Source organism: Chelonia mydas, chromosome 1, assembly GCF_015237465.2.
Source record: "Chelonia mydas isolate rCheMyd1 chromosome 1, rCheMyd1.pri.v2, whole genome shotgun sequence".
In the NCBI taxonomy this organism is placed as follows: Eukaryota; Metazoa; Chordata; order Testudines; family Cheloniidae; genus Chelonia; species Chelonia mydas.
Window position 1 is genome coordinate 27,973,208 of NC_057849.1, and position 19,946 is coordinate 27,993,153.

The following is a 19,946-nucleotide window of genomic DNA, read 5'->3' on the forward strand; positions in this document are numbered from 1 at the left end:
TCCACTGAATGCATCCGATGAAGTGAGCTGTAGCTCACAAAAGCTTATGCTCAAATAAATTTGTTCGTCTCTAAGGTGCCACGAGTCCTCCTTTTCTTATTCCCAGTATCGTCATTCATTCAAATAATTATGCTGAAATTGGTCTGTAAAAGTCTTGCAGCTTAATAAAGTACTTCAGAAATATTATACATTCAGACTTACTGGAAGAGGAAACATTTAAATTTAATTAACGCTGAGTTTATTATTTAGTACTTTCTTGTTTGCTGTTTAGGAAGTTTAGATGATACCTTGATACAAAGCACTGATTCTGCTAAAGGCTTTGCCCTGATGTATAGCATTGTAGATGAAAATCTCAGCTGGTACATTGATGCAAATATAAAAGCTTTCTGCTTGGACCCAGCCACGGTTGACAAAGAGGATGAAGGTTTCAAGAACAGCAACAAAATGCATGGTGAGCAGCCACTATCAAGCACAACCTTGTCATACAATAGCGCCTAGTTTTCATGTCTGTAATATATTGCTGTTCCTTATAAATGCCTTTTAAATGTCTTTCCTTTCTCTGTTAATTGGGAAGAAATGAAAGCATAGGCTGTGGGTGGGCCAGACTATTACCCCATTGTACTTACAGAAAGCTTCCCCTCAAGTCTATAAGCAGCATGGTATGTAGGGCACAGGATCCGAAGAAGGAAGCCTGGCTCCTGTGCCCATCTCTGCCACTGGTTTGCTATTTGAACTTTGGCAAATTGCTTAAACCCTTGGTGCCTCAGTTTTCCCACCTGCAAAAGAGAAATGATGAGACTGACCTTTCGTAAAGCACTTTGAGATGTACCGCATGAAAACACTACTGGAAGTGGAGTGTCCAAGGCTCAAAAGTGCTTTACAAATAACGGGCCAGATCCTCAGCTGGTATAAATTGGCATTGCACTGTTGCAGACAGTAGAACTACACCCTTTTGTATCAGCTGAAGATCTGGTCCAATGAAGTTAGCCTCTTCGCTCCCTGCAATGTAGGTAGGTGGTACTGTAGTCACTTTACATGTGGAGAATCTGAGGTAGAGAGAGATTAACTTAATCATTTTCAAATCTGAGTGCCTACAGTTAGGCACCTAAATCCATATTTTCACACCTAAATAAATGGCCAGATTTTCAAGTTAACAGAAATGTGGAATCTCCATCAATGGAGGCTTTTAAGAACAGGTTAGACAAACTCTTGTCAAGGATGGGGTAGGTATACTGGGTCCTTTCTGAATACAGGGGGATGGAACTCTCAAGGTCCTGTTCAGCTTTACATTTCTATTATTCTATGATTTTCAGAGGTGTTGCATACCCACAGTGTCCATTAACTTCAAAATCAGGCCATTTATTTAGGTACTTAACTACAGATTTCAGTGAAAACTTGGCGTAAGTGACTTCCCAAGATCACCTAGGAAGTTTGTAACAAGTAGCGATAGAAATCCAGGTCTCTGGATGCCCAGGCCTGTGATCTGACTGCAAAGTGCTCCTTCCTCTTTCTCACCTGGAACCATTGCTGCAACGTTTGCACTCTGGTTTTCAGGCGCAGCAGCTGCTCATCCTTTCAGAACTGTTCGTCAGCTGCAACTAATACATGCTATTAATTATTTATATCTGCATGATCGTAGTGACTAGTCATGGACAAGGACCCTGCTGTGGTAGGTGCTGTATAAACATAAACCAAACAGACAATCCCTGCCCCAAAGAGCTCATTATCTAAGTATAAGAAATAATAGACTAGATGGATATAGACACACAGATAGGACTGCACAAAGAAATGAGACAATACTGGTACAATCTCTGCACACTAGCGGCCTAACCGTTGTCAACTTTTTGGAGACATGGAAAAGGAGAGTTTTGAGGGGGGGTTTAATTGCCTAACTTGGATATGGTCTCAGCATGGACATTCTGAGGGTTTATTTTAAGGACCAGGCATTTACATTCTTTAAATAAGAGTCACTAGCAATCTGTGCTTCTACTTTGTATCTTATGGGTTGTGTTTTGTTTTGCTTTTAGCTATTAATGGTTACATTTTTGGAAATCTCCCCAGCTTGGAGATGTGTGCTGGTCAATCCGTGTCCTGGTATTTGATTGGAATGGGTAATGAGATAGACATCCACTCTGCATATTTCTATGGCCATACCATCATTAACAGAGGCCACAGAGCAGACGTCGTCAACCTATTTCCAGCAACCTTCATTACAGTGGAAATGATTGCAGGGAATGTTGGGAAGTGGCTGTTAACCTGTCAAGTAAATGAACATTTACAAGGTACAGTGATACAGATCTGGCAAATCCTTCCAGGAAGATGCCAAGTTAGATTATCTACAGTACATATTTCAGACTCAAAAAGAGGAACTCAGTGAGCAGGCACAGAATTGGGGGGGGGGGGGGGGGGGGGGCCTACATTTTCCGAGGACGTTAATATCTTACACTTGTTTCATCAGATAAATCTTGTGAGTCTTATTTCAGTCATTGACAAAAAGCTATATGAGGCCAAATCATCAGCGAGTGTAAAACTTCAGTGATTCATGTGAGTGAGGATGAGTCACACAAGAAGGGTTATTCACACAAGATCCAGCCCTAACTCAGTACTTGTTGTGTGTATTGGGGCTTTTGGTGAGCAATGAATGAAGGGTCAAGCCCTTTCTTTGCACTGTCTTGTGGAATATAGACTCTTAAAGTCATGTCAGGTAAAACATTTCACATTTTTTCTTTTTAAAGAAATCTAATAAAAATGGTCTGTTTCTAAAAGGCCAGCGAGGGGCCTTTGCATGAAAGAACTTACTATTATTATTAAGTACTGTTTAATAATACAATACCCAGCTCTGGGTCTCATTGTCCCAGCATTGTACAGACCAAATATAAGAGAGAGTCCCTGTTTCAAAGAATTTATAATCTCAGAGTCTGATCCAGAGACTCCCATTGGCTTCTATGAACTTTGGATCAGGCAATCCAGGCTTGATTCTGCAAGGTGCTGAGTGCCTCCCACAAGATGCTGCCCACCCTCTCCACTCCTGTTGAAGTCAGTGAGAGGTGAGGATACTTCATACCTTTGAGGAGGTGCTCAGTGCCTCAAAGGACTGGACCCTAACAGCCAGATTCTGCCATTCTTACTGAAATTAAGCGCATAAATATACCTTTGAGGATCTAGGCCTTTGACTAGTACCTTGCTCCATGAGTAGTCCCTTTGATTTCAGTGGTATTACTAGTGAAATAATGTGCCATGCTAAAAAGAGTAAGGGTGGCAGAATTCAACCCCATATAAATTGGGGAATTCTTTAAAAATGTAAATTTGTCCAAACAATCAAAGTCATTTCTCCCAGTCCATGTAGTTCACCCTCCTCTACCAAAGCTAATGTACATTAACTTTGCACCAAAGAGATGCCTGAAATGGTGAAATTTGCACTGTCTTAAGAACTGTTTGTGGATTCTGTCTCCACTTTAGCTGGTATGAAGGGGCTGTATAACGTTCAGATCTGCCAGAAAAATGTTTCTCAGCCTTCATTGACTGGTCAGGAAAGAAGATATTTTATTGCTGCTGAAGCCGTGCTATGGAATTACGGCCCTGAAGGCTATGACAAATTCACGGGGCAGGCCTTGAATACCACTGGCAGGTACGTGTCCCAGCCTTTCATTCCTACTTTTAATGTAAAGAGTATGGGTGGATTTTCACACCTCCCTAGCAGATTTGTACGCTGGATTATCGTTCATTAAATATGGATGTCCAAATCCCTTGAGTGCCTTTGAAAATCTCAACTGTTGTCATAGGTTGCCATAATGTGAAATCTTTTTTTTTTTTTTTTTTAAATTTCTGTTGATGATGATGATGAGATTTTATATTAGGATATTGCTCAGAGACCCTAATCTGGATCAAGGGCCTATTGTGCTAGGTGCTATATGGACACTTAGGATGACACAGGTCCTGCCCTCTCATATTTACACTCACTAATGTCTTGCCTTGAGTTACAATGTAACACAGAGTGAACACAGATTTGTGAATTTGGTTTTCTAGATATATTAATACATGTAACTGGCCCTTTCATGCTAAATAATGTGTATCTAACTCCTTTGTGTTACAAACCCAATTTATATACAAACCTCGCGCACCCATGAAATGTAAGCAGGTGAAGCCCTGATGAGCCACACCTGGGTTGAATCAGGTGATCCCAGGGTAAAAGGTAGCTGGAAGCTGCAGCAGTGTCAGGTTGAGAGAGTAAGAGAGCAGTGCCAGAGCTCCAGCTAGATGGGTGGGGCTTATGATTTTGGACTCTGTCCGGGGGACTCATTGAGGACTTTTTGGATTTGTTTGTGATTAAGGACTCTTGAGGTTTGTGTGAACTTTATTTGACATTAAATCAGTCCCAGAAAGGGGTGCTGTGAGCCACAACAGAGACTGTCTGGAGCGCGTAAGGGTATGTCTGCACTGCAATTAGACACCCACAGCTGACCCGTGCCAACTGGCTTGGGCTTACGTGGCTCGGGCTAAGAGGCAGTTTAACTGCAGTGTAGACATTCAGTTCTGGGACCATCCTGCGTCTCAGGGTCCTACAGCCTGGCCTCTACCCCGAGCCCAGAAGTCTACACTGCAGTGAAACAACCCCATAGCCTGAGCCCCATGAGCCTGAGTCAGCTGGCACGGGCCAGCCATGGAGTTTTGATTGCAATGTAGACATACCGTAAGGCAGTGGTGGGCAACTTGTGGTCCGCGCTGCTTCCCACAGCTCCCGTGGGCCGGGAACAGCGAACCGCAGCCACTGGGAGCTGCGGGCGGCCGTGCCTGCGGACAGTCAATGTAAACTAACTGTCTCACAGCCCGCCAGTGGATTACCCTGATGGGCTGTGTATGGCCCGCAGGTTGCCTACCATTGTCCTAAGGTAAGGGGCCTGTAAGACAGGGCCAGTAAGGGCAGGGTACCTGTAATGGGACCCCTGGCCATGAGGGAGTGCTCTGTGAGCTACCACATCACTACACCTCTCCTCTAAAAAGGGACTCCTCCAGTTGCACTGCAGCCCAATGCAACACTGCAGTACTGGTGCAGTACACACACGTTGCTGAAGGAAAAGGCCTGGGCAGGGACTATCGAATAGTGGAAGTAAATGTGTGGCTACTCAGGTTGTGTCGGTGAGAGGGTTTTGGCTTCTTTGACAATGAGCTGATGTTCCAGGAAAGAGGATTACTGTGATGGGATGGGCTCCATCTATCGAATACTGGGAAGCGCATCTTTGGACATCGTCTGGCTAACCTGATTATTTTATTTGGCATATGCAGTCTGGTCAAGCCAAGCCACAGCATTCTTATCAACAGTGTTCAAGGCATGAAGACCTCCAGAAAGTGGAATCGTTTTGCAGTCCTCTCCAAACCATGTCATGGTTTGCGGCTGCCCACATTGACATCGTGGACTGTCTCTAAAATGCCACTGAAATTCTGCTGCAACACAAATTCCATGTCCAGTACAAAACCGGTTGAGAAGGCTCCATTGCCTTCATGGTAAATCAAACACGGGTTAATGTTGAGTGGGGTCCAAGGCAAGATAATTATTTGCCACTTTCTCTGCGCACCATGAAGCTCACCACACATCCTCTACCGTAAATCCCTTATTTAGTAAATTTATCCACAACAGGCGCTATGAAGGCAGACAACCATATGATGGATTAAACAAGTCTTTAGTTAACAGCAGATGTGGCATATTACACAATTTTGTCATGAGCTTTGTTGCACTTTCCTCTCTGCAAACACTGGATGGAGCAATATTGCAGAGAACTGGTAACCATGGTAGAGGAGTAGATTTAAGTGTGCCTGAAATAATACGCACGGTGAAATTAAGTTATACATCAATCATCCTTGCGTGAGATGAGCTAGCCCATACTGGAGCACACTACCCTGCCGCTGAGTAAGTGCCAAGGCTGAAGTGCATAGTGTTTGGGTGTTGGCGCCCCATGTCATTTTGGCCAGTTTTATGAGCAGGTTGTTGTGCGTTTTGACCTTAGTCGCTGTCTTTTTAAGATTGTCACAATGAAGGTCAAAACGCACAACAACCAGCTTGGAAAACTGACCAGAGCAACATGGGGTGCCAATGCCCAAACGTTACACAGTTCAGCCTTGGCACTCTGTTACTCAGTGGCAGAGTACTGCAAACTTGATAAGGAGAGCTTTAAATTAGGTCCTACAGGGGTGGTGACAAAAATCCATCCAGTGTGCATCCAGGCTCAAATAATGAATGACAAGGGAAAGGGGCTAATTTCTGGAGAAGAGACTAGAAATCTCAACTGCATTAAAAAGACAAGAGGAAAAGCAAAAGGTCAGTCTGCAAAATATCTTTGATGCCTGTATACAAATGCAAGCAGTATGGGAAACAAGCCGGATGAACTAAGTCATGGTATATGAATAAAATTATGACATAATTGGCATTACAGTGACTTGGTGGGACAATTCTCATGATTTGAGTACCAGCATTGAGGGATATAGCTTGTTCTTAAGGGATAGGTATGGGACAAAGGGAGGAAGTGTTGCATTGTACATCAAGAATGTAAACACTTGCTCCAAGGTCCAAGAGGAAGTGAGCAACAGACCTACTGAGAGTCTCTGGGTGAGAATAAAAAGGGAAAGAACAGCAGCAATGCTATTGGTGGGGATCTGTTATAGACCACCCAATCAGGAAGAGAAAGTGGATGAGTCATTCTACAAGCAGACAACAGGACTAACACACATGAGCTAGTATTAATGGGAGACTTTCACTTTCCTGATATCTGTTGGAAGACTATTACAGCAAAAAACATGTCCTGCAAATTCTTAGCATATGCCAGGGACAACTTTCTCATTCAGAAAACTGAGGAAACAACTAGGGGTCATCCATTTTGACCAACAGAGAAGAATTAGTTGCGAACGTGAAGGTGGTCAGGAACTTGGGAGGAAGTGATCATGATCTGATAGAATTCAAGATCCTATGGAAAGGAGAACATGAGAACAGCAAAACAAGGACACTGGAATTCAAAACGGTGGATTTCAACCAACTCAGAGAAACAGTAGGCAAGTTCCCATGGAAACACCAATTAGGAAAAAAAAGGAGTCGAAGGGGGCTGGCTGCCAAGGCTGGCAGTTCCTAAAAGATGTAATACTGGAGGCTCAACATCAAGCTAGTCTGATGCAGAGAAAAGATAAGAAGCATCATAGGAGGCCAATGTGGCTGCACAAGGAGCTTTTTAGCTATCCAGAAACCAAAAGGGACACATACAGGAAATAAAAGGGGCATGTCACCAAGGAAGTGTACATGGGAATAGCATGAATGTGTAGGGGAAAAAATCAGGAAAGCCAAGGCAAAGAATGAGTTATAGCTGGCAAGAAATGTTAGAGACAACTAGAAGGGAGTCTTCAAATATGTCAGACATAAAAGAAAAATCAAGGATGATGTGGGTCAGCTGCTCAGTAGAGAAGGTGAGCAGCCAGCATGGATTTACTAAGAACAAATCATGCCAACCCAGCTTGATTTCCTTCTTTGACAGGGTAACTAGTTTGGTGGATGGGGGGATGTGGTGGACATAATATACCTGGCCTTCAGCAAGGCTTTTGACACAGTCCCACATGAGATTCTGATAAGCTAGAGAAATGCAGGCTTGACAGAACTACCATTAAATGGATACATAATTCGTTAAACAACCACAAACAAAGAGTAACTATTAGTGGAATGGTGTCAGATTGGAGGTAGGTCCCAAGTGAGGTTTCCTAGGGATCTGTTCTGCGTCCCGTGTTTAATATCTTTATTAATGACCTGCGTGAAGGAATAGAGAGCATACTGACCAAATTTGCAGATGACATAAAGGGGGGCGTTGTCAGGACTTTGGAGGATAGAGCTAAAATTCAGAGGGATCTTGATTAACTTGGAGAACTGGGCTATAGCCAACAAAATGAAATTCAGCAAAGACAAATGTAAGTTGCTACTCTTTGGGAAGAAAAACCAAATGCACAAATACAAAATGGAGGATAACTGGCTTGGCAGCAGCACTGCTGGGAAGGAGTTGTGGTGAATCACAACCTCAACAGGAGTCAGAAATGCGATGCTGTTGCAAAAAAAGCAAATGCAATTTTAGGTTGCATTAACAGAGGCATAGCATGCAAGTCACAGGAGGTGATAGTACCACTCTACTCAGTGCTGGTTAGGTCTCAGCTGGAGTACTGTATCCAATTTTGGTCACCAGTGTATAGAAGGGATGTAGAAAAACTGGAAGGATCTAGAGGCGAGCAGGAAAGATGATGAAAGGGATGGAATGCAAGCCATATGAGCAAAAGCTGAGGGAACTGGGTATGTTTAGTTTGGAAAAGAAGAGATTAAGTGGGACATGATAGCAGGCTTCGAATACTTGAAAGGCTACCTTTAAAGAAGATAGATAAAAGTTGTTCTCTCTTGCCACAGACGGCAGGACAGAAATGCGATGCTGTTGCAAAAAAAGCAAATGCAATTTTAGGTTGCATTAACAGAGGCATAGCATGCAAGTCACAGGAGGTGATAGTACCACTCTACTCAGTGCTGGTTAGGTCTCAGCTGGAGTACTGTATCCAATTTTGGTCACCAGTGTATAGAAGGGATGTAGAAAAACTGGAAGGATCTAGAGGCGAGCAGGAAAGATGATGAAAGGGATGGAATGCAAGCCATATGAGCAAAAGCTGAGGGAACTGGGTATGTTTAGTTTGGAAAAGAAGAGATTAAGTGGGACATGATAGCAGGCTTCGAATACTTGAAAGGCTACCTTTAAAGAAGATAGATAAAAGTTGTTCTCTCTTGCCACAGACGGCAGGACAAGAGGCAATGGGTTCAAACTACAACACAGCAGATTTAGATTAAATCTCAGGAAAATCTTCCTAACTGTAAGAGCAGCAGGACAATGGAACAGACTGCCTAGAGAGGTTGTGGATAGGGTGACCAGACAGCAAATGTGAAAAATCGGGACTGGGGTGGGGGGTAATAGGACCCTATATAAGAAAGACCCAAAAATCAGGACTGTCCCTATAAAATCAGGACATCTGGTCACCCTAGTTGTGGAATCTCCTTCAGTGGAGGTTTCAAAAGGAGGCTGGATAGCCATCTGTCTTGGATGGTTTAGACCCAGCAAATCCTGCATTTTGGTAGGGGGTTAGACTACATGACCCTTACTGTCCTATCTAACCCTGTGGTTCTATGATCCTGTTCTTCACTCTCCCCTCCTGTCATTTCTAACAGCCACACTCCACCTTTCCAGAATTTGAAATCAGATGACTGTCACTTAATTCTGGAATGTATAACCTGCCAAGGCAAGAAGTTTCAGACAAACTATTAGACCAATCTCTAGGGCTGGTTATGGATCTGCAGTGCATTTCTGTTCTCTATAATGAACATTTTTTGTTGGTTAATCTTCACACAGAGCACCCATTCCTAACCATGGGAATTCCACTCATGATACAGGCTCGGCATATGATGGCACGTGAATTCTGGGACATAACGCCATAACAACATGACAACAACAATAATAATAATATACCTAGCTTTTATATAGTGTTTTTTTTTTATCCGTAGATAATAAGAATGGCCAAACTGGATAGATCCATTGTCCATCTAGTCTTGTGTTCTCTCTCATTTGGGAGAAGGACTTTTGCCCAAAGTGAAGTGTTATAAATGTATATGCTACTATGTAATCAGTCTGATTTGTTTATTTCACAGTGAGTCTGCACCATTCTTTACACAAGGGACAGATAGAATAGGAGGGCAGTACTGGAAAGTTCAGTATGTGGAATACACTGATGACAAGTTTACCACAAAGAAGAACCGAACTGAGGCTACAGTGCACCTTGGAATACTTGGTACAGTAAATATTTTCAGGTCCTATCACTTGCCTCATTTGTGAGCATGCAATTCCAATCCACTTCAGTGGAAATTTTGTGCACATAGCTATTCGAAAAATCAGCCCCCATTCTGTAGAGAGGGCAGTATTTTTCGGCTTGGCAGTTTTTCTAAGTGACTCCTTTCCTGCTCTGTTTTTAAGGCCCAGTTATCAAGGCTGAAGTGGGAGATACTTTGTTAGTTACCTTTGCCAACAGAGCTGAGAAGAACTATAGCATTATGCCACATGGTGTGAGCTATAGCAAGCAATCAGAAGGAATGTCCTATTTAGATGGTAAGTTTCAGCTGTGTGGGTAATGAAGGTAGGATTGCTGCCATCTGGTTTACGTGAAGCTAACTCTCCTCATCTGTAGCATTATAGCTTTGTCTGCTTCAGATAGTCATAGATTTTAAGGCCAGAAGGTATCCTTAGATCATTTAGTCCAGTGGTGGGCAACCTGCGGCCCCCATGCAGCCAGTCAGGGTAATCCGCTGGCGGGCCACCAGACCGTTTGTTTACATTTGCACCGCCACCCACAGCTCCCAGTGTCTGCGGTTCACTGTTCCCGGCCAATGGGAGCTGCGGGAAGCGGCGCCCCCCGCCACTGATCTAGTCTGACCTTCTGTATAACACAGGCCATAGAAATACTTTCAGTTACTCTGTGTTGGATCCTCCACTTGGATTTGCACCAGGCAATGCATTGGAGACCAATAGATATTTTCCCATTTTGTAATGTCATATGAAAATCATGGGCCAGATTTTGATCTCCGTTATACTAGTGGAAATCTAGAATAAGTCAATGGAGCTATACTGCATTGGCACCAGAGTAACTGCTATTAGAATCTGGTACATATCTCTTTGTTTGTCTTGGATCTTTAACTATTGCTGCTGTTTAGGATATTGCTGCTAATAATTTAGGATCTGATCTGAGCTACGTCATCTCCGCCTCTTCTCCCCCAGCCCACCCCCAGCTGTATTGGTAGGATTGTTTTGATGTTCTGATGTGATACACCTGCAACACTGAGCAGCACTGGAGGTACCTTTTGCCCAATGTAACTGGAAAGCAGCAAAGCAGTTAAGCCTTGTAAATACATAAATGTTGATATGAAATCTCCCACAGTATAAATTAGGCCTAAATGTTCTAGTTCCCTAATCTGAGAATATTTCTGCATAGGCTCTGTAGCACTTTGTCTCATTTAAAGCATTCAGCAGAAGGGCAAGTCGCTTGTTGGCCAACCTGCTTTGTTTCGACTGCCCTGGCAGCACTCGGAACTCAGGCACAGGACAGATTCCCAGCAGAGAGTTGTGCAGGGCTAGTAAAGGGAAAATGTAAACAAACTAATGAAATCAATACAAACAGCAGCAGCACGCTCTGTTACACGTTCAATCCCTGATCTCCCAGCATGTAATGTGGGCATCCAGGCAGGCAGCCAGCCATGTTCTTTTCCTGAAACAAGACCACCCTGAGGCCAGGCCTTGATGTCGTCGGTAAAGACCCTGCTGCCACCAACATCAGCAGTCGTCCCCTGATTGAAGTGTGCTTCTGCTCTGTCTGCTCACATTCATGTTCTGACCTCAGTGGGAGTTCTCTAGTAATAGGGCTCTAAGCGATGCACTCATTCCTGTGGCCATGCTTGGCATGGATTGGCCAAACACTAACTGTACCTTGGGTGCATTATATAGCTTTTTTTATGATGAGGTCTAGACATATTCTCCCATCCTGCAGCTCACTCCTATCCTGTGGCAGAGGGTTTTTATCTCCAAAGCAATGCTCTTTTGTTTACTAAGAGCGGTCATTTTTCATTCTTCAGTATAACTCTCTGCTTCTGCATTCTTTATCGTGTGGTTTGTGGCACATATTGTAGCCCCAAGTAATAATGTCAGTATACTTGTTCATAGTCCATCTAAGCTTTCCAATGTATCCTCTGTGGTCCTGTGAAATATTTCAGGAGCTCAGTTGAAATAAACTGCCACAGAGAGAATAAAATGCCAGTGGCAGACACATTTAACTGCAGTGAGACAACCAGCCCAATCAATGATTTCTTCAATCTTAAAGCACATTTTGGGCCTGCTCTTGCTCACATTACTGCCAATGGATGTTTTACCATTGTGTTTGAAGGGTGCGGAATCAACTCCTTTTTCTAACCGTCCTAGAAAGTCCCTTTTGTAAGTCTTCACTCAGTGATACTGACATTCTCCATGGCTGGTGTGTTACTAGTTTAACATTGTCCCTGAGTTTCCTATGAGGAGCAATATACCAAACCTTTGCACGACAGTACCCCCTTCCAAATAAGTCACAACATATAAACAGCAAGCAACACTCCTGAGACCGTAACAAAGTTTCTGGTGTGCTGTTGCAGAGCCAGAAAGAAACAGATAACAGAGTCTGAATTGTTAAGTAGCCACAGCTCCAACTGCTGTCAATGGGAGTTGGGCATGCCAATCCCCTTGGGAAAAAAGCAGTGAATATTTGGACAGTGTTTGTGCTGCTTTTTTGCTTAGAACGGAGAACGTGTTCTCAGAAACTAATGACTGTGACTGATCTCCAACTATTGCTTATTTTCTGGGAAATGGAAGAAAAGTGTAATTTTTGGGGAGGTGCTTTTATTGGTTTTGTATTTTAAGGACATTGGAAGTTGGGAGCACATGTTAAACCCTGTGAGACCTTCACATACAAATGGAGAGTGCCTGAAAACGTAGGCCCAACCACCAGTGATCCACCATGCCTGACTTATCTCTACTACTCAGCATCTGATCCAGTCATGGACACCAACTCTGGCCTTGTAGGACCTTTGATAGTTTGTAGAAAGAACGCTTTGAATCATGATGGAACACAGGTACTAAATGTGACGTGTTTACCTATCCTGAATGGCATGATTTGGTGATCTGGAGAAGTTCACATCCAGGTCTGAATTGCACAACATGGGCTCAGCCCAATTAATAAAATATTTGAAAGGGTAAACAAATTTCATTATTAAGAGTGGAAGCTCATCAGTGGAAGTCAGGAAGAAATTGGCATTGCCCGCTAAGCTAAGTGTGTTATAGTCGTATCTTTGTTTTTTCCATTTTCCCTGAGGCATTACATTTCTCATACAGACTAGAGCTGGACCTAAGCTATGAAGTTCTGATCAGACTCTGAATTTCCCCATATACAAAGTTTGGATCCAGATCCGCATCTGAACATCGTCATAGTTCCTGGGTGTTCAGATCAGGGGCTTTGGTGTGTGCCGGTCTCTGTGGGTCTCTGTGTACCGATTAATATGTAATTCAGATAGCGTGGTGGTGAGTGCGGTATAAGAAGCTATACAGACTAAAGTAGAACATGAGCCCTCAATCTGGGGGTCATGAACAAGTCTCATGGAGTCATGAACAACCTGCCTTTCTTTATGGCTGAGTGGAAAAGGTCCTGGTGTGGCATGGGGTGCCGGTATGGAGAAGGTAGAGAATGACTGAAGCAGAGTATTTATTTTGCTGTCATGAAGTTCATGAGAAAAAAAAGTCTTTACATGTGTAATTCTGCAGGCACCTTTCGTGTTAACGCATTTGCTTTCTCCCTGACTGTAGAAAGGAATAGACAAGGAATTTTATCTGCTCTTCACAGTCTTTGATGAGAATCTCAGCTGGTATCTTGACAAAAATATTAAGGTGTTTACTGGGGACCCCTCAAAGGTAAACAATGAAGATGAGGATTTCCAGGAATCCAACAAAATGCACGGTATGGAATCTGTAAATAAGATTTTCCAGAGATATTTAAGCAGATGAATAGTGAATGTGTAAGACTTACCAATTTTTGTCATCATTCGTCGCTGCGGTTACAATGCTTTTCTTTGTGAGGGAATGTGCTCTGGGATTGGCTATTCTGATTTAGGGCCGGATTCTGATTCCCGAACTCTCACTGAGTAGTACTTTGCTCCCATTGCAGTAAATAAGACTACATCTCATTCTGCATCTCCGCATGTGTATGGGGATCAGAATCTGGCTCTTAGTCAGAGTGTCTTGGTCCCATCAGGATAGTGCCTGACTAGCTATGTGACCTGGATCAACTCACTTAACCTCTCTGTGCCTCAGTTTCCCTGTCTGTAAAATGAAAATAATCTATTACACCTATGCAGTCAACTGCTCATGTTACATCAGTTTAATTATAAAGGAAATATTGTGAAATACTATGCATGTGGTGTCTTTCAGTATCACATACTTTAGATTAATTATGCCTGTCTTCATTCATTTCCTATAAACTCAGAATTGGGTTTGTTCAGATGATTATATTTAATTCTTACAGTATGAGGCAGTATCTCTTAATAGTTCCTTATGCTGACATGGACAAAAAGTACCAAGTATTGCAGAGTGCTTTACAAACCTTACTGAAGTTAGCTCCACAACACCTCTGGGACATAAAGAGGGATTACTATCTTAATTATATAAAAATGGAAATTGAGGCCAAGTATGGTTAAGTGACTTGGTCTATGTAACACGAGAAGGCTGAGTCACAGCTGAGACTATAATCTAGGTCTCCTTATGCCCACTCCTTTGCCTTAACCATGAGTGCATTGGCGCTTCTAATTTATAGGGTTGCTGTGAGGCTTAATTAATGTTAGGAAAGCACTTTGAAATGCTTGGATGAAAGCTGCCATTGCAGTGTAAAGAATTAAGAGATCCCATTTCACAGACTAAGAATGAAATCTAACAGTAGGTCAGATACCCAGACAGGGGTTTATAGGAACAGCATTAAGGCAATTAATCTTCTGTACTTGTTGTTGATAGATACCACCTGTGCAGTGCTTCACTTAATTAATTAATGTGACCTACTCAGTCAGAGTTCCCTGGTTAGACATGCTAGCAGAGTATTTGCAGAATTATGACATATCTTACTAACTGGACTGTCTTCTCCTTCAGCTGTAAATGGCTACTTGTTCGGTAATCTGCCAGGATTGGTGATGTGCAAGGATGACAACGTTTCTTGGCATATGATTGGCTTAGGTACCTTCACGGACATGCATGGAGTTCATTTCCAAGGAAACACCATCCATTTGAGCGGGACGACAAGGGATACTCTGGCCTTGTTTCCCCACTCGTCGGGGACAGCGCTCATGCAGCCAGACCACGTGGGTATGTTTTTGAATTTATCTCAATATTGCTCTGTTTAGAGGAATCAAACCGCTTGATTATCACTTATGTTAAGGCCCATTTACACTTCTCTGGCAATGTGAAGGGGTCATTAAGTGCATGTGAATCTAGGAGCCTTACTTCAGGCCAAAGTCCTTTATTGCTAAGATGCTAGAATTCAGGTAAGTATGTACACCAAGGAACAAAAGACAGCACCCCCACATTGATGGGCATGGGACAGACTGACAGGCAGGCAGAGAGGATCATCATAAAATGTTCCATAACTCTAAATACAGCATTTTGATTAAAGGTAAAATTCACCCCCATGAACAAGGCCAGCACGACTTAAGATCTGTAGTGACGTCTTAAGTGGTACTGAAGTGAGGCATAGCCTTGAGCCTCTGTACTGGGTTCCATTTCACCTAGAGAGTGTGCATAAAAGATGTTCCCATTTCTCCATTAATCATCCAGTGATGTGATTTCAAAATTAATATGGGACAAATTAATTAATTGATACTAAACTGGGAGGAGTGGTAGATACGCTGGAGGGCAGGGATAGGATACAGAGGGACCTAGACAAATTGGAGGATTGGGCCAAAAGAAATCTGATGAGGTTCAATAAGGATAAGTGCAGGGTCCTGCACTTAGGACGGAAGAACCCAATGCACAGCTACAGACTAGGGACTGAATGGCTAGGCAGCAGTTCTGCGGAAAAGGACCTAGGGGTGACAGTGGACGAGAAGCTGGATATGAGTCAGCAGTGTGCCCTTGTAGCCAAGAAGGCCAATGGCATTTTGGGATGTATAAGTAGGGGCATAGCGAGCAGATCGAGGGACGTGATCGTCCCCCTCTATTCGACATTGGTGAGGCCTCATCTGGAGTACTGTGTCCAGTTTTGGGCCCCACACTACAAGAAGGGTGTGGATAAATTGGAGAGAGTCCAGCGAAGGGCAACAAAAATGATTAGGGGACTGGAACACATGACTTATGAGGAGAGGCTGAGGGAACTGGGATTGTTTAGTCTGCAGAAGAGAAGAATGAGGGGGGATTTGATAGCTGCTTTCAACTACCTGAGAGGTGCTTCCACAGAGGATGGTTCTAGACTATTCTCCGTGGTAGAAGAGGACAGGACAAGGAGTAATGGTCTCAAGTTGCAGAGGGGGAGGTTTAGGTTAGATATTAGGAAAAACTTTTTCACGAGGAGGGTGGTGAAACACTGGAATGCGTTACCTAGGGAGGTGGTGGAATCTCCTTCCTTAGAAGTTTTTAAGGTCAGGCTTGACTAGCCCTGGCTGGGATGATTTAATTGGGGATTGGTCCTGCTTTGAGCAGGGGGTTGGAATAGATGACCTCCTGAGGTCCCTTCCAACCCTGATATTCTATGATTCTATGAAATCCTGCCCTGAGAGAGGCTTTGCAAACATTAGGGTCCAGTGTTGTTTTCCTTTACACTGGTGTAACTCCAGTGGAGTTGTTAGTTTTGCAGCAGTGTAGCTGAGAGAAGAATTTGGCCAGAGTATTTAACAAACACCTGCACTGTCAGCTAGGGGTGTAATTCCCTGGCTCATGTACACACAATTGTGCCAGCTCTCATACCCGCCAGTTTCAGGAGGGTCTATACTCTCCGTGGCTCAGCTGTGCCGGCTCTGCCTCTACCATGGCTACACTGCTATTTAGATGAGCTCTCATGAGTATGTGTATATGAGCACCGGAATCACACCCCTAGCTCATAGAATCATAGGGCTGGAAGGGACCTCAAAAGGTCTTCTAGTCCAGTCCCCTGCACTAAGGCAGGACTAAGTATTATCTAAACCATCCCTGACAGGTGATAGTCTAACCTGTTCTTAAAAACCTCCAATGATGGAGATTCGAAACCTCCCTAGGTAGTTTAGTCAAGTGCTTAACTAAAACACAGCTCTTGCTGTGAGCAGGATTCAAAGCTGAGCAGGGAAACCCCACTGGATTTCAGTTCCAATGCCTTAACTGCTATAGCTATAACTGTGTAGCTATAGTGTAGACATAGCTGATATGACATCAATGGGAGTTATGTATGTTTATTAGCAAGCTGGATTTGGTCCATTGTGTGATGAGTATAAGTATGGACTAGAAAGAAAATTCTGTTCCAGCATGCATCCTATGCAATGCTATCATCTACAATGGAATTACAGAGTATAAATCAGGCCAGAATTTGGGCATCTGAACAAACAATCTGCCTTTCTCTTGATCCTCCACTAACAAGAAGCTGGAGTGAATGGCTTAATGGATTTTTTTTCAGTCTTTAACATCTGTGATTCATCTTAATTAAAGGATGTTTTAATTCTCCATAACCTTTGCTTTATAAGCAGTAGGGAAGGATTGGAATCTAGTATGTAGAGTAAGGTCCTGAGAGTTAGTACTCTACTTCTACTTCTGGCTCGACCACTGAGCCACTGAGTTGGTCTTGAATACATCACTTAACTTCTCTGTGCCTCAGCTTGCCCAGCAACAAATGGATGTGAAAACATTTACCTACCTCACATGGGTATTGCAAGATGTAATTATTCAGAGCCAGATTGTGGTCAGCCTCTGCTTGGGTGCACAAGAAGGAGGATACAAGAAGCCTTGCCCATCTTTCACACATTTTATGGGAAGCCACCACTGTCCTTGTAAGCCCCGAGAGCAAAAGCTGCTCAGAGCTAGGCCCCTGTGGGTGGGAACCTCTCTAGGAAGGACAAAGAGGAGTCATGGCTTCACCTAATTCTCTTTGCACTTGCCAGTGGGGACGATCAAATGCTGCACCCTCCTATTTAGTATAGGCTCAAGCATTCATTCCTTATTCATGCTGGTGAATATGTGGGTGGCACAACAGGCCCCTATGTATTGCAGTAATTCCCAGTCAGATCAGGGCACATTATGCCAGGTGCTGTACAAACACCTAGTAAGAGTCGTCCCTTCCCTGAAGAGTTTACACTCTAAGGGCTAGTCTATACTAGAAGCACTACAACAGCGCAGCTGCATTGAAGACACTCCCTGCTGACAGGAGAGAGCTCTTCCGTCAGCATAATAAAACCACCTCGGTGAGAGGCAGTAGCTATGTCTGTGGGAGAAACTCTCCTGCTGACTTAGCGCTGTCCACACCAGCGCTAAGGTCAGTGTCACTGATGTCGCTAGGGGTGGCTTATTCACACTGCTGAGCAACATAAATTACACTGACATAACCTGTAGTGTAGACAAGCCCTGAGGAATGGCACAACAGCTGTGCTCTCAGGAGCTCTGGGAGTCATTGTGGCACAGTGCCTTCCAGAACGTTCCCTGGGGCAAGACTGCTCTGCCCTAGCCACTCTTCTGGGCTGGGCCTTCACAGTGCAATCTGTCTGTTAATACAAGTATTGATGTTTGCAAAGCACTTTGAGACTCTTCGTTAAAAGGGTGCTATGTTCTTGTTCCTAACTTTACTATTTGATCAATGACTTCACAGCTGCACAGTTGATCAGGTAATAACATTAAAGCTCTGGCACTGGATAGGTGCCTAAAACACAATCCAACATCAGCAGAAGCTGAACGCCAACTAAAATGGAGCCGAAACTTCTAAGCAAGAGTCCATTATCTCTCAGCAAAGTGGTGTTCAGCAGCCTGCAATTGGATTTGCTGCCTGATCCCACCTAACAAAGTGGGTAGGATGCCCTACTATCCCCGTTATATTCTTTGAAGGAACATCGGCAGGAAAAGAAATGGCACTGTAGTATTAGAAAAATGATGTTACTCCTGAAACTCTGCAGTTGGAAGTGTGATACCCATAGATAACACAGCTACCTGGATGGTACTTAAGGGTAGTGAGGGTTTGCTGGCCAGCTCATTTCAAAAGGCCAGCCATCTTATTGACAGTTGACCATAAATCAGTACTCCCTCAGCTAAGAGAGCTTATCCAGGTTTAAATGAGAAAAAATCAAGGATGATGTTTAGGGATTTCTAGAGAAGATTATGTCAGCTCTCATGAGGTAGCAAAGTTACTTGCTTTCTCATGGATACATTTATGTCAGTGGTCACGTTTTGGTCATTACATACCAGTGAATGAATGCTCCCATTGATCCTGAAAAGACTTACATTGCAGGATCAAGACCATAGTTTGTAAATGGCAAAAGGAGAAAAGTGGTGTATGTCCATTTCACTGAATGTCCTGGAAACCACATGGGCGTACAGCTGCACCTGTGAGGATCTCTGCTTATCTCAGTGGGGCTCTGTGTGAGAACAAGTGTCTGGCTGCGTGGCTCTCAGTGCGAAAGCAGATCTAGTTTGCTTTGGGGACAGGTTACTAAAGTATGAGGAATGGGGTTTTATCTTTAATCCTGTCATTTTATCCTTTATATAAATCCCCAGTGCTTTCCCTTGCAGGCATTTTTAAAGTGGTTTGCAGAACATTTGATCACTTTGTGGCTGGAATGAAACAGATGTATGAAGTGAATAGGTGTAGCAGTACAGCTCGCCCGGGGCAGCCCTATGGAACCATGAGAACATATTACGTTGCTGCGGAAGAACTGGAATGGGATTATGCACCTAATAAGACCTGGGCTCTGAGTGGCAAAGATGCAAGGTACTGAAGTCCAATTAACAGCAAACTGTATTCATGGGTATTCATACGTGCTCTTATGGCAAAACCTAAATGTGTTTTGGGTTTCAGAAAAGCTAGCTAATACTTTTGGAATGTGTTAGATGTTTGCTAAAGCAGGTATTTTCTGCAAAGAAATTATAATATGTTTATTTCTTACTGAATAATGTGGTTTCTGGGTAAAAATTTCAAAAGTGCTTAAGTGACTTAAGAATCTAGGTCTCATTGAAAGTCAGAGGCATGGAGGCTCCTAAGACCCAGATCATCAAAGGGAATTAAGTGCCTAGCTTCTCTCCTCAAAGGTATGAGGCACCTAGCTCCCACAGGGGTCAGGCACCTACATTACTTTTGAAAATGGGACTCGGTCTCCTAATTCAGCTAGGCACTTTTGAAAA

The 19,946-nt window shown here is 43.4% G+C and overlaps 1 protein-coding gene across 6 annotated transcripts in view; it reads left to right on the forward strand.

Annotated features, from left to right (window-relative positions):
• The window catches only part of HEPHL1 (hephaestin like 1), a 106,252-nt gene that overhangs the window by 27,092 nt on the left and 59,214 nt on the right, over window positions 1-19,946 (forward strand). For all 6 annotated transcript variants that reach the window (XM_007059402.3, XM_043528963.1, XM_043528973.1 and 3 more), the window contains exons 4-12: window positions 272-451; window positions 2,028-2,282; window positions 3,460-3,628; window positions 9,704-9,843; window positions 10,026-10,157; window positions 12,489-12,700; window positions 13,428-13,578; window positions 14,757-14,969; window positions 19,338-19,536. In XM_007059402.3, the coding sequence (XP_007059464.3) occupies window positions 272-451; window positions 2,028-2,282; window positions 3,460-3,628; window positions 9,704-9,843; window positions 10,026-10,157; window positions 12,489-12,700; window positions 13,428-13,578; window positions 14,757-14,969; window positions 19,338-19,536 (1,651 nt within the window). The remainder of the gene's footprint in view (window positions 1-271; window positions 452-2,027; window positions 2,283-3,459; window positions 3,629-9,703; window positions 9,844-10,025; window positions 10,158-12,488; window positions 12,701-13,427; window positions 13,579-14,756; window positions 14,970-19,337; window positions 19,537-19,946) is intronic.